The sequence below is a fragment of the Protobothrops mucrosquamatus genome, unplaced genomic scaffold (genome assembly GCF_001527695.2).
Source record: "Protobothrops mucrosquamatus isolate PMUCROS unplaced genomic scaffold, P.Mucros_1.0 scaffold499, whole genome shotgun sequence".
NCBI lineage: Eukaryota > Metazoa > Chordata > Lepidosauria > Squamata > Viperidae > Protobothrops > Protobothrops mucrosquamatus.
In genome coordinates, this window is record NW_015386815.1 from 206,396 (window position 1) to 220,050 (window position 13,655).

Here is a 13,655-nt window from a genome sequence, read left to right on the forward strand (position 1 = left end):
ATCAGTTGTTTGGTACTTAACGTACAAGCTAGAACCTGTCAGTGTCAGCTGCTTGTGACTCACTAAATTATTCCTTATGGGAAAAAAATTCTGGTACTCATCGCACCTTCCGGAACCAATTAATGATGAGTACTGAGGTACTACTGTACATTTCAGCAATGTATTGAATTCATTTTTTCTCTTCCTGCACAGAATTAGTCTCTGAATAATTTATCCTGAAATTTCTTTTTGTGTCACACAGGGATAGCATATCACCATGTGTCAATATTTTAATAGCTGTTCAAACAAAAATTATGGCTAATTGTTCAGTTAACAACAGAAATGACATTTATCTATTTGTGGACCAAGGAACATCTATTGGATGCCCAGGGAAAAACTGTTATTCTAATTTTCCACAATCATCAGTGAAATGGTACAAAGTAAGTTTTTTTTTAAGGTAACAACTCCCTTGAATCCATTCAATTGCTGTGCATTTCACGAAACATTGAAATAGCTTTGATTTGTTTGAAAAATTATAGAGAGATTGTTTGTCGTTATTTCTACTGGAATATTTTCTTTGACCTCTCAATTTAACCTTTTACCCTAATATTCCCTGGTTTCTTGAAAATCTAAGCAAGTTTGGATCTTGTGAGTACTTGGATGTACATTCAAGATTAGCCAAAGTCGAGTAGGTGCTGCTACTGGTTGGCAAACACAAAGCCATTTGGTTTTAATTTTAATTTAATTTTAAGAGCCATGGTGGTGCAGTGGTTAGAATGCAGTATTGCAGGCTAATTCTTCCAACTGCCAGCAGTTTGATCCTCACCAGCTCAAGATTGACTTCCATCCTTCTGAGATTGGTAAAATAAGGACCCAGATTGTTGGGGGCAATATGCTGACTCTGTAAAGTGCTTAGAGAGGGCTGTAAAGCATTGTGAAGTGGTATTGCTAATTGCCATTGGAAAAGTGGGATGGGGAAGGTCGTAGAATCTGGTTTCATGTAGAGTAGGATTTCATAACCTGGCACTCTTTGGCTGTAGTGGATCTCAATTTCTGCAGTTCCCAGCTAGCATGGTCAAAACCAGAAAGGGATTCATATGAACTGGAATACCACATATCTGGAGTGCACTGTACAGGGAAGGCTATTGCAGAAATAAAAGCAAATTAAAACTCGTTATTTTCATCCAAAGTTCTTTAATTATTCCTTTCATGGCTAATAATCATGATAGTTTTGTAATTCATTTGAGGATCAGAAATCATACACTTATGAATACCAGTTGCTATGAAGTATCTGGCGGTTAACTTGATAATTTGTGAATTTGCACATTTCAACCTATCATAATATTTGAGTTGTTCATCTTTATCTTTTTTTAGAATGGAATACAAGTAGAGCGTAAAAAGAAAAGACCTGGTCTACAATTCTACCACGATAAATTAGTGCTGCGTTCTGTATATGATAAAGATAATGGTACTTATACATGCGATTACATGTTGACTGACAACAGTATGCAATGGAAAATGAGAACAATACTAAATGTGCATGTTATCTGTAAGTCACTATACATAATTCAGCGTAATAAATAATTTCATATAGTGTTTTATATTTTCGCAGTGATATATGTACTATATCAGACTTTAGAGTTTATTTTGTTAAATTATAATTATATAGTAATATTTAATGACTAGTTGAATTATTTGCTTATCTTTGTCATTCCTGACTGGTCTAAGCAGTTATGACATTCCCTTCTTAAAGCAATTTACTAGAAGATAGAAACATGCTTTTTACAAACTTTTAAAATAAATTACAAAAAAATGAGATCTATATGGTAATAAATAAATAAATAAATCATTGACAACATTTCTTTTTCAAAATGGATTGAATTTTATCTTGGAAAACTTTACAAGAATGCATTCAAATAATTCTTGTTTAAGATTGATGGAGCTAATCTGCTATGGCAGATTATTATGGTAGCCCAATTATGCATGTTAAGATAATTTCAGTGGAAAATCTATATATCATATGGAAAAAGTTCAGTTGAAGGAACAGCACCAATTTAAATCCTGATTTTTTATTCTAGTAGATAGTGAGGTTGCATATGGATGGTTAAGTGTGAACATGCATATCACAAGCAAGCAAATAAAAAACATCGGTTCTAAAAGATAACACAGTATTATTTATTAGCCAGTTTCATTTTTAATGAGTTTCACAGATATGTGACATTGATTATTTATTAAATTTATATGGCACTTGTCTTGCAGTATATGTGTGTGTCTGTGTATTTGTGTAAGAAGTCTAAGAAATCTCCTGCCCATCTCACAATTTGAAAGCATACAAATGCGAGTAGATAAATAGGTATCACTTTAATGGGAAAGTAACAGCTTATAGTCATGCTGGCCATATGACCACGGAAATATCTTCAGACAATGCTGGCTCCCTCGACCAAGAAATGGAGATGAGCACCACCCCTTAGAGTTGAAAACAACTGGATAGGGGAAATTTTCCCCTTTCCCTTTACTAGGAAATACTCTGAAAAATCATTATTTTATAGAACAAATTGTTTTTCTTTGCTCTCTGCTTGACTTCAAAAGTCTGTTATCTATCAGGCTTATGGAAATAACTCTCTTCTGCTACTTGGTTGAGAAGTATGTCAAAAGTAGGGCTAACGGCTGCAAAAATCCAGATGAATGCTAGATGGTATCAAAGGATTCACATTTCTCTATTCATTATTGCCATTTAGAAATCATCCATATTTTTTCAGAGAAAATGTACTTTTACTTGTCTCAGAGGCAGAAGGACAGCAGAAGAGAAACAGGTATATCTGAGAAAGAATCAAGGCACCAGTCACTTTTTGCTATAGTCCTGTCATTCCTAAGAGGTTATGTTTTAAAATTAAAATTATTTCACAGATACACATGCATGCATGCATACACTATCTCACACACAGAGGAAAAGCACATCTTCTTTCTCTTATCCTTACCACTTTCTAAGGGGACGATTGAGAGCATCTTGTTATACAGCATCACAGTCTGGTTTAGAAGCACCACTGCTTCAGACAGGAAGGTGGTGCAGAGAGTGGTGAGGATGGCCGAAAAGATCATTGGCAGTTCCCTCCCCCATCCAGGACACAGCACAGAAGCGTTGCTTGAGCAGGGTCTGTAAAATTATCTGGGACATTACACATCATCTTCAACGACCTGTTTTCCTTGTTACCTTCTGGGAGGAGGCTTCGTGGTATCCGAAGCAGAACATCTAGATTCAGCCATCGTTTCATTCCATTAACCTTGTGAACTCTCAAGCTTCCTCCTTCCATTGTATATTCAAGATGGACAGTGTTTAATATTTATTTGTTATGTATATGTAGGAGTGTGGGTCTATACATATGTTGTATATAGTATGTTTAGGTGTGTGTCATGTATGTGTTTCACTTTGAGAGTGGGCAACTAAATTTCATTTTTGATGTGTGCCGTTGTGCCCACAGTAAAAAAATGACAATAAACATTAACTTGTCTTGTCTTGTCTTGTCTTGTCTTGTCTTGTCTTGTCTTGTCCTGTCCTGTCTCGCCTCGCCTCGCCTCACCTCGCCTTGCCTCGTCTTATCTTACATTATCTTATCTTATCTTATCTTATCTTATCCTATCCTATCCTATCCTGTCCTGTCCTGTCCTGTCTTGTCTTGTTTTGTCTTGTCTTGTCTTGTCCTACCTTACCTTACCTTACCTTACCTTACTTTACCATCTCATCTCATCTCATCTTATCTTATAGAAGTATCCTTCGACTGTGATATAGGTACATATCTGGAATAAAAGTTTAGCCTCTGGAACCAAAAGCTAAAAAAAGCTTTACAGAACTTACTTTTTTGAAATATATATATTTTATTAATTTTTTACAATAACAATCTTTAATGCTTCATGAACAGTGTGTTGTCTGGGTTCATATATTTAAAACAATGATAATTAATTTCTACAATTAATATGTTGGTAATATATTTCTTGATCCTTTCTTCTTCCTGTAACATTCTCCTTTTGTCTACATTAAACAAATATAATTCTTAATATTTTCAGTATATACCAAGCTGGATATAAAACATTTTTAGTATTTATGCATATAATAGTAACATCAACATATAACATGTTTTTAATCAGCTTGTTTCCATTGTATTTATAAAAATCATCTTATTAAATCATTATATGTCCTGTTTTCAAGATTCTTATTGAAGCTTAGTTTCCCCTCAGTATTCAGACCACACTTATCAATCATAATTTTCTCAAAATCATTAGCTTTAAATATCCAAAGTTTTCATTTAAATAGACCCTCTCAATGTTTTAACATTTCACATATTCTAAAAGTATTATACTACTTATATACCTTATTCCTCTTACTATAGGGCCCCTTTTCAAGCTTTATCTATTCCTTTGGCCATATTCCAACAATATTTAATCCTATAATACACCATCTAATAATCTTTCTCTAGGGCCTCTTCATATCCATATATTTATTAACCATATTCAAACAAGTGTTTAGTCATATAATATTCCATCTGATAGGTTGAATCACGTCTCTTGACTCCAACTTTAATCTTCTTCTTTTGCCAGGTCGCTTTCCAAATCAGTAAGTTTGGCTTGCCAGGTTGTATTTTTGTAAGTGTTGTTGGGGACCAAAAAAAAACCAAATCAAGTAAAGTATCAAGTTTTTGTCTCCCACGTTTTAATGATTCTTCTGACAGTTCTTTAATCCATTTTATTAGTTCTTCTATTTTATCCTCAGATTTGTTTTGAAGTCCTGGAGGATAAAGCATTTTTTTTGTCTCCTTTATTACAGTGAGATTTTGTAGATTTTTTTAAAAATTAAATTGTAGTTTTCTTTATTTGTAGCTTTTCTATTTAAGTCACTTTCATTTAATTTATGTTCTGTTGTCTGATTTGTTGGTTCATTCTTTGTTGTCATTTTTTGAGTGTTATTTAGTTGTAGGTTTAAGTTAGAGATATTGTCAGACTTATTTCTAATCTCATCATGGTTTGAAACAATTATTGTTTGAGTCTGTCACAGCATTGTGTATATTTTCTCCTGGAATGCATTTGTTTTGTCTTGAGTCATTGTTCCTGCAGATCTTAGAAGCTCCAAACTGGGGTGTTGGGTATGGTTTTCTATCATTTTTAGATAGGTATATAATATCCATTTTATCTAAATAGTTTTTCATCGGTGTCATAATCTTTTTAATTAGCTTTATCAAGCCAACCCATCTTAAAATCCAAACAGCCAAATCTTTATATAATGGCTTTATAATCCAACATGTTTCCAATTGCCAAGGCACCACTGAAAACAATATTTTGTGATGGTTCTTCTTTTCAGGGGTCTTGTAATTATCAACCAGTCGGGATTCAGTCCAAAGTATTTGACCATCTAAAAATTTTCCAGTAATTTCTCCTTTAGAAGATTAGCCAAAGGCCAAGATTTTTCTTTCTCTGCAAACAGTTCTTATGCAGATTGGTGTGTTTATAATCCCAGAATGTCAGCAGTTTCTAAACATATGTAGTTTCACTCAGTAGTAGATAGCTCAATGCTTTGTTCCCAGCTGTTTTTTGCTATTTCTAGGCGTCTTGCCAAATTCTGGGTCAATGCTGCTATAGTTTTCTCTAATCCTCCACTAGATGTCACTGTTCATTTTTCAACTTTTTAAAACAAAGAGTTATTTTTGTTCTTCCTTTTCAGGTATAGAGTTTTAACAATTTTCTTAGCTTTCAAATTTACCCAAACTGTAGTATTTTATATTTTTACTCCCCATAAGGATTTAATTTGCCGCTTCCATCTATAGAAGGGTGAGGTAATCTCTTCCCTTCTCACTTTGGGAGGCTTTTTGCTTCTTGGGGAACTTTTCCAGGAAACCAGATATAAAATAGGAGAGAGAAGATCAAATTCCTCACCTAGTTTCAAGCATGCTGTTCACAGTTGTGCTGGTTAGTGCCTTTGGACTTCAGCTGCAAATAGTTTGGACTGGACAACAAAGTGTGACCAGCCTTTCTCCTGTCGGGTTAGAAGTCTTTCCCCGAATCGAGGGAAATGACCGCCATCATTCCAGAATCATCGGGGCACCCTTCTTTTCTTTGCCATCTTTCTGGGTTGACTTAGACCCATTTAGGGTCCTCTGGCAGGGCAAAACTAGCTGTGGGGTGCGGAGAGCCGCAATCCCATGACCGGGTGCTACGGCACAAACCAGAAGTCTTTACAGAACTCACTTTTGCTGAAAGTACTTAATCCTGGAAAGAAATTGCTTGCAATATTTCAGCTAATTAAATGATAGCTGGTGTCATTCCACCAATTAAGAGGTATCTTGTCTGTATTTTCTCATGGATCTCTCTATTGTAACCTAGACATGCATTGAACATGTTAAAGATAATTTATTTATTTTTTAACTTCTAACACACCATTGTTTTAGCAAAAGACACTATCCATCCTCCAAAGATTTTGAATCCCAGTGATGAGACAACCCTTGAAGTAGAAATTGGTAAGAATTAAATTTTCACTTTTATTTTGCAACTTATGAGATAATAGGTATCTTACATTGACTGCATTCCACTTTAAGCTAGAACTTAATTTTAGTCAAAATGGACTAGTTGTGGGTACTTTTGGATTACTTATTTTATGATATAAATCATAGATTGTCTATTATTTTAGCAAAATAGTAGGATTCTATTCTGAAATAGGGGAAAAGTCACAATTTATTCTCTCAGCTGGTAAACAGCTGCAGCTTAAAACTATGAATTTCATAGAACAGTTGCAATGTATAGATTCAAGAGTATATTACCAGCATTTCAAGGGACTGGACATTATATTTTAAAGTCCTAAATGTGTTGGAGTCTTAGATATTAGGATCTTTCTGGGAGAAAGCTTTTTTTTAGATTTTGTAATACTAAGTGTAATAAAGGGGAGAAATATAACTTATTAAAATGTAGGCAAGTGCCTTCTCTGCAGCCATTTTAGTTTATAAGTTCCTTATTGGCATCCTTCCTCCCACTACCCATGTACAACATATTTTTGTTTTTTAAAAATGACAGATGTTTGACTTTTCAGTTTGTGGAATTGTTCTCCCTTCAAAGTAGTCCAGACAAGAAGCTGATCCAAGAGTATTACATGTATTGTAAGGTTACATTAACATAACCTTGCAACTCCTAAAGTACTTTTCACTTTTACAGTCCAATAAACATCCCTTCTGAGATGTTTGTCATGCTCCATTACTTCTGTAGACTCATCTGTCTCTTATCTGACCATTGCCATCTATGGCTCTTCATCCTATCTCCTAAGATCATTCCCACTTACCATAACAAGAATGTATAGTTTTATTATTCTATAGCAATTTGCTCTAATTAATATGTGTCCACAGCATTACATTAGAAGACTCACATTTATCATATTAAATGCAACATTTTTCAAATATGTCACAGTTAAAACCTAATAGGAGAGACACAGTTTGATATATTGGTTAAGACATCAGGCTAGAAACTAGAAGATTGAAAGTTCTAGTCCATTTTAGGCATGAAGCCATTCACAGTCTCACAGCCATAGAAAGCAAGAAATGGCAAATCCTTCTGAAAAATCTTTCCAAGAAAACTGCAACTGTCCAAGCAGTTGCTAGGAATCAAGACTTACTCAAACACACATACACAAATACAAACATACACCCAAACACACATGCCTCGTATAATTATTATCCTATGTGCTTCAGTATCACCTCCTTTCCATCAAGTGCATGAAAGAGAGATTGGAAGTGGTGTGTGATGGAATCTAATGAAAATAGTAAATATACTAGTCTTTAAAATGCAACAAGATTTTTTTGTGTAAAAAACCCCATAGCTACATGAGTTATTTTTTGAAGAACCTTTGTATACGCTACTTAATATTAATAATCTGCAAATTTTCAAATCCTATGTAAAGAAACTCATAACCATTTGCAAACTACTCTAAAATATTTTCTGATCTGTGGAAAATATACATGCTGGTTTTCCCCCACCCTCATCTTTTTTATTTTTTAAGGTCAACCGATTGATCTTGAATGCAAAGCACAATTTGGTTTTGAAATGAATGTTTCCTCCTCACTACAATTGTACCGAGAAACCAGTAAAAGCAAACAACTGATACAGCAAGACAGGTAGGGAAAGAAAGTGTCTGAATTGAAAGAAAGAAAGAAGGAAGGAAGGAAGGAAGGAAGGAAGGAAGGAAGGAAGGAAGGAAGGAAGGAAGGAAGGAAGGAAGGAAGGAAGGAAGGAAGATTTAGATTTAGATTTAGATTTAGATTTAGATTTAGATTTAGATTTAGATTTAGATTTAGACATATCTATAAAACTCTTACCTGAAATTCCAAGGAGTCCAGGTGCTCCTTGGAGACTTTGGATGCATTTCCCAAAGTTGTCATCAAACTGTATTTTTAATGTTATATTATTAAATATATCTGAGTAATCAGATTAAAAGTAATCAAAGTTACTTTTAATCTCAGTTAGATGCAGTCAGTTTTAATTTTTTAAATCCCAAATATTAATTTTTAAATTGCTTAAGAATTTTAATCCCATCACAAGATTTTTGGGGCATGACTCCTGACATGTTATTCAAAGACAAAATGTGGTCCTCAGTATGGAAATTGTTCTGTATCTCAGACATAAAATATATGTCTTCTTATACTGCAGATGAAATTACAATTTTTTTTATAAGATCCAGTACATAGCTGTAACTTTTCTATTGCCATCTCAATCTTCTTTAACTTGCCCTACTCTGCGAACCCTTAATTCTGCTTATATTTTTTCAGGGTTTTTTTTGGTTTGGTTTTTATACTTGCCAATAAATATAACAAACAGAAAGGAATATGAACATGCAAAGGTCAGCATGATTTAGTAGATACTGTAGATTATGAAACTTGCAAATCATGGGATCAGAAGCATAAGATTGTGGCCTATTATGTTTTTACATCTCTCTCTCTCTCTCTCTCTCTCTCTCTCTCTCTCTCTCTCTCTCTCTCTCTCTCTCTCTCTCTCTCTCTCTCTCTCTCTCTCTCTCTCTCTCTCTCTCTCTCTATCTATCTATCTATCTATCTATCTATCTATCTATCTATCTATCTATAATCTATCAAATTTAATCAGTTGCCCATCTCTCAAAAAGCAATTCTGGGCAGCACAGAACAATCAAATAAAACAAATGTAAAAAACAACAGATATAAAATATATTATATTATCATATTAATAAATATGATAAAACCCAAAGATTTTTAAGTGAATTATCCCTCAGTTCATTTCTTATTAAATCCTAATATGGCTTGTTTGATTTTAGGCCTATGAGTTTTCCTAAGGTTAGTCATTTAGTTTAACAATCTTGTTTGGGGTTTAATTTTTCATTGGCTTTATTCAATCAGTTTAATGCATAAATTAGCTATAGGAGTTGGGGGAATTAATATTAAGTGGGTCAGTGTATAGCATGTTAAGATTCATACTGGAAAGATGGATTATAGAAGAACCATATTAGCACTTGAGTGGCAGATTCATGAGGTGGCGTTTGGAAGACCATGTTGACCAACCATAAATAGAGTTGTTTTTTGTTAAAAAGAACAAGAGTTTCAATGTGACTGGTAGATGTGACTGCCACAATTTTTTATTCTTTTTTTTTCTGACATTGTAAAGAGTCCTGTCTATATATTTAAAATATTTGTTCATGGGTATCATGAAAAGCTGTAAATGTTTGCACATGGATGGAAGCATGACTGATGATTGATGAGAGCATTATTCTGTTTAGAGTTCATCCACAGGGACTGGATGGACAAACCTTTACTCTTACCTTCAAACTGACAAAAGTAACTGAAGAAAATCTAAACAGCCACTTCATCTGCTTGGCCCAAAATTCTATTGGGAATGCTACTGGAGTGATCAAACTTAAGAGGCAAACAGAAAAAGGTAAAACTGTCAAACCACTAAGATAATATCACTGCTCTACTTGACGTCATTAACACTTTTCTTTGGTTTTCTGACCTATTATGTTATGTTATGGGGTAAATATCTACATGAATTTCATGAGCCTTAGCTTCAATTTCCTATTATAAAAACAGTTCCAGTTTCTTGTGCCATATTTGATAGCTGTTGTTCTTCATTTTCTAATGAATCCATATACTCAATCACAGGGACTTTTTAAAAGGGGCTGCCAGGGTCTATCTGTGAAGTTAGATTGTGAGTGACATGAAGACAAGAGGTTTCCTTCCTTCCTTCCTTCCTTCCTTCCTTCCTTCCTTCCTTATGAAGAAATACAGGTAGTCAGGTAGTCCTCATTTAATGACTGCCTTTTTTTTTTTGCAATCATTCACAATTAAGGTAGTGAGGAAAAGTAACTTTGCAACCAGTCTTCACATTTACAACCTTCATGGGTATGTGAAGCAAAGAAAAATTGAAGTAACATCATAAGCACAGTTTCAGTTTCACTTAATGACTGCTTCATTTAAAGACTGAGTTGTGGTTGCTAAATGAGGACTACCAGTATATGGCTTCTCAGATGAAAATCTTGGATAAAATTAAGTAATCTTCCTTGCAGGCAGTTAAGACTCCTTGAGGATCTAGGAATACATCTATTTCTTCAGTGGGCAAGTTCAGGTCATCATCCATCACATCCTTCCCCAACTGTTATACTTCATCTTGAACTTCACCATTAATCATTAACTTCATCATTAATTTTGTATTATGTTTTATCTATTTCTATTTTCTCTTTAGCAATTCATTTCTTGCTTATTTTGTGTGGCACTATTATAATATTATTTGGAGTGGTTTCAGGAGGCCTGCTGATTTATAGCCACTGGATTGAACTTATATTATTCTATCGGAATTACCTAGCCAAAGATGAAACTCTGAGTGGTAAGAATGTTTGATTTACAATAGCATTTAATGGCCAATTTACTAATGGGAGGAGATTGGTCAATACTACTGGTTCTTATCAAGAGAGAGAGAGAGAGAGAGAGAGAGAGAGAGAGAGAGAGAGAGAGAGAGAGTCTCTCTCTCTCTCTCTCCACCTTACGTATATTTGCTCCTACCTCACTTACCCATTGTCTCTAAGTATCTTAACTTGACATACAGGGATCTCAGCAACCCATTCCCAAATATTGAATACTAATACAATGAATACAAAATATTCATTTTTATAACAATCCCTGGTTATAGAATTGAGCATGTATTATAATCTCTCCTGACCCAGTAAATGGAATATTGGACTGAAACCTAAGAAACCATTTTTAAAATCCTGTCTCCCCTCCCATCCCCAATGCAGAGGTATACTGCAACAATATTCAACAGTCTGTAGAATATGAATAATAACATTTAGTCATAATTTGGAAAGAAATTATTATTAATAAGCATTTACCTATAATCTTATAACTCATCAATCAGATATGGTTAAAGGAAAATTAGGGAAATTAGGAAGGATGGAATTTTCAGTATGAATCAGGCTGTACCAGAAAAAAAACCCAAACCAAAACACTGCACATGCCCACATTTCTTAAAACTTGACATAATCCTTCATAAAAAATATTGGAGGAGAAGAGAAAGAAGGAGGAGGGAAGAATTGCTAGGAATATAGCCTTGATGAATGTGCAGCGGCTGTTACAGAATCCTGTTAACTAAGATGTTTTTAATATTAGTTTGCCACAGAGGTATTAAATTCAGGAAATGAATTTAGGTCAAAAGTTTCATTTTCTAAAAAAATGAACTTTCATCTCCCCCCCTCTTTTGATCCTTTCTTTTAAAAGTTACTTTCTCATTTTTTGGCTAAAGATAAAACTTTCTATACACTGTTTTTATAATAAAAATATATGATCACTTTCGGACACCTGAAAGGAGCTGGTAGCAAAAGCATTTGTTTTCTTGTGTTCTTATTGTCAAGCAATTCTGAATTATTATTTTTTTATAAGCTAGTTGTGAATGTAGAACAAACATACCCTCATCAGTGATCTGTTGAATTAAAAATGTACAGAACTAAAAAGTAGAAGATAAAAACTGGTGAGTTATAAGCAAAAAATTGCCATGCTATGTATTTATGAATGTGTGTGTATGCTTATTATGTGCATGTGTGTGTGTGTGTGTTTGTGTGTGTGTGTGTGTGTGTGTGTAAAAATTATCACCATAGTTTTTATCTTCTACTTTTTAGTTCTGTACATTTTTAATTCAACAGATCATGCCCCAAATTTCAGAGATAAGCAGGAATTTGAATCAAAATATCTACATAGCATAGGTCAGTTCCAAATAATAGTATCAGTCTCTGATGAAGATTTGAGTCATTTTTTCCTTTATAATATTTCTTCAACTGAGTATTGTCTAGATATGTTAAGACTTCAAATGGCTGTGAATTCTGCGAGTTGAAGCCTAATGTACTGTAGTTGGAGTTGACTCCTGGGTGCGTTTCAAAGTGCTGGTTGTTTCCTATAAAGTTCTTCATGGCATAGGTCTTTGTTATTTGAGGAACTGCCTATTTCCTATTGTTTCTGCCTGTATGGTACATTCAGGCAGAGTGGATACACTTCACATTCTCTCCATTAAATATTACCATCTTGTGGGATCAAATACGTGTGACTTCTATGTTGTTGCCCCTTCTCGCTGGAGCAGCATCCCTCCAGAGGTAGATATGGTGCCCAGTCTTCTGGATTCTGGAAGGATTTTAAGATTTGGCTCTGTTCTCAGGCCTTGAGTTAGTGCATCTGTGAAATCCCTGTTGTTTTTTATTAGTATGGTTATTTTTAGTCTAGGCTGCCATGTTTGTTTCATTATTTTCACAATTTTCACAATTTTAATTTATGTTTGGATAAATTTTGGAGTGGGTGTTCATAATAAATTTAATAAATAATAATCATAATTGTTCTGTAATTTCTTATTTGCACAAGATTTTAACACAATCAATATAAAATGGTTTGATTTTTGCATGTTACAAATTGCCATTCATAAATTTTCTGTCTATAATTTCTAAGCATTGGTGCTGTATGCCCATTTAGATATTCTGCATGCTGTACTTTAATCTAGATATGGAATCACTTCATTTTCTATAAGAAAATGCTCCAAGATCAGAATTTATGACCATTAGAGGATTAAGAATATTGATGCAGTAGTTAACTCACTGCTCAGATGGCTTAAAGATTTTGTTTTAGAGCAGCCTCTGCTGGTAAAATGTATTAAATTCTCTAGCAATATAGGAGGGGTGGGATTCAGCTGGTTTGTACCAGTTTGGCAGAGCCGGTAGCTAATTTTTTTGTTGCCCAGGCCTAGAACGGACTTCTGGAAGTGGCATCCATACAGAGAACCAGTTGTTCACATATTTGAATCCCACCACTGGATATAGGTTTTAAGTCAAAGAATAATGTGGCATCATGGAGTGCTTGACTGAAATTGCAGAAAGCTTGGTTTAATGCCCTCTTTGCCCAGTAACGCACAATGTCGCTGTGGGCAAATTATGACTTTTTGACATTGTTTGGAGGTACATAGTATATATGAAAGAAGAGGCATGTATATTTTTTTGATAGTTATGAAATTTTCATTTGGAACTTCAATGTTATTTTCATGAGTATGATTTTGTAAACAAGGAATTAGAATAAGAAAATAAATTAATTTTGTGTGAGAGACAGGCTTCTTTATCTTATTTTTATTACTATTTTATTTTCATAATAAGAATTAAG

At 34.1% G+C, this 13,655-nt stretch overlaps 1 protein-coding gene across 1 annotated transcript in view; it reads left to right on the forward strand.

Moving 5' to 3' along the window:
- IL18RAP (interleukin 18 receptor accessory protein) overlaps window positions 1-13,655 on the forward strand; it is an 18,480-nt gene that overhangs the window by 2,829 nt on the left and 1,996 nt on the right. The window contains exons 3-8 of the mRNA XM_015816795.2: window positions 242-419; window positions 1,354-1,528; window positions 6,414-6,482; window positions 8,009-8,123; window positions 9,752-9,909; window positions 10,714-10,854. Of these exons, the coding sequence (XP_015672281.2) occupies window positions 242-419; window positions 1,354-1,528; window positions 6,414-6,482; window positions 8,009-8,123; window positions 9,752-9,909; window positions 10,714-10,854 (836 nt within the window). The remainder of the gene's footprint in view (window positions 1-241; window positions 420-1,353; window positions 1,529-6,413; window positions 6,483-8,008; window positions 8,124-9,751; window positions 9,910-10,713; window positions 10,855-13,655) is intronic.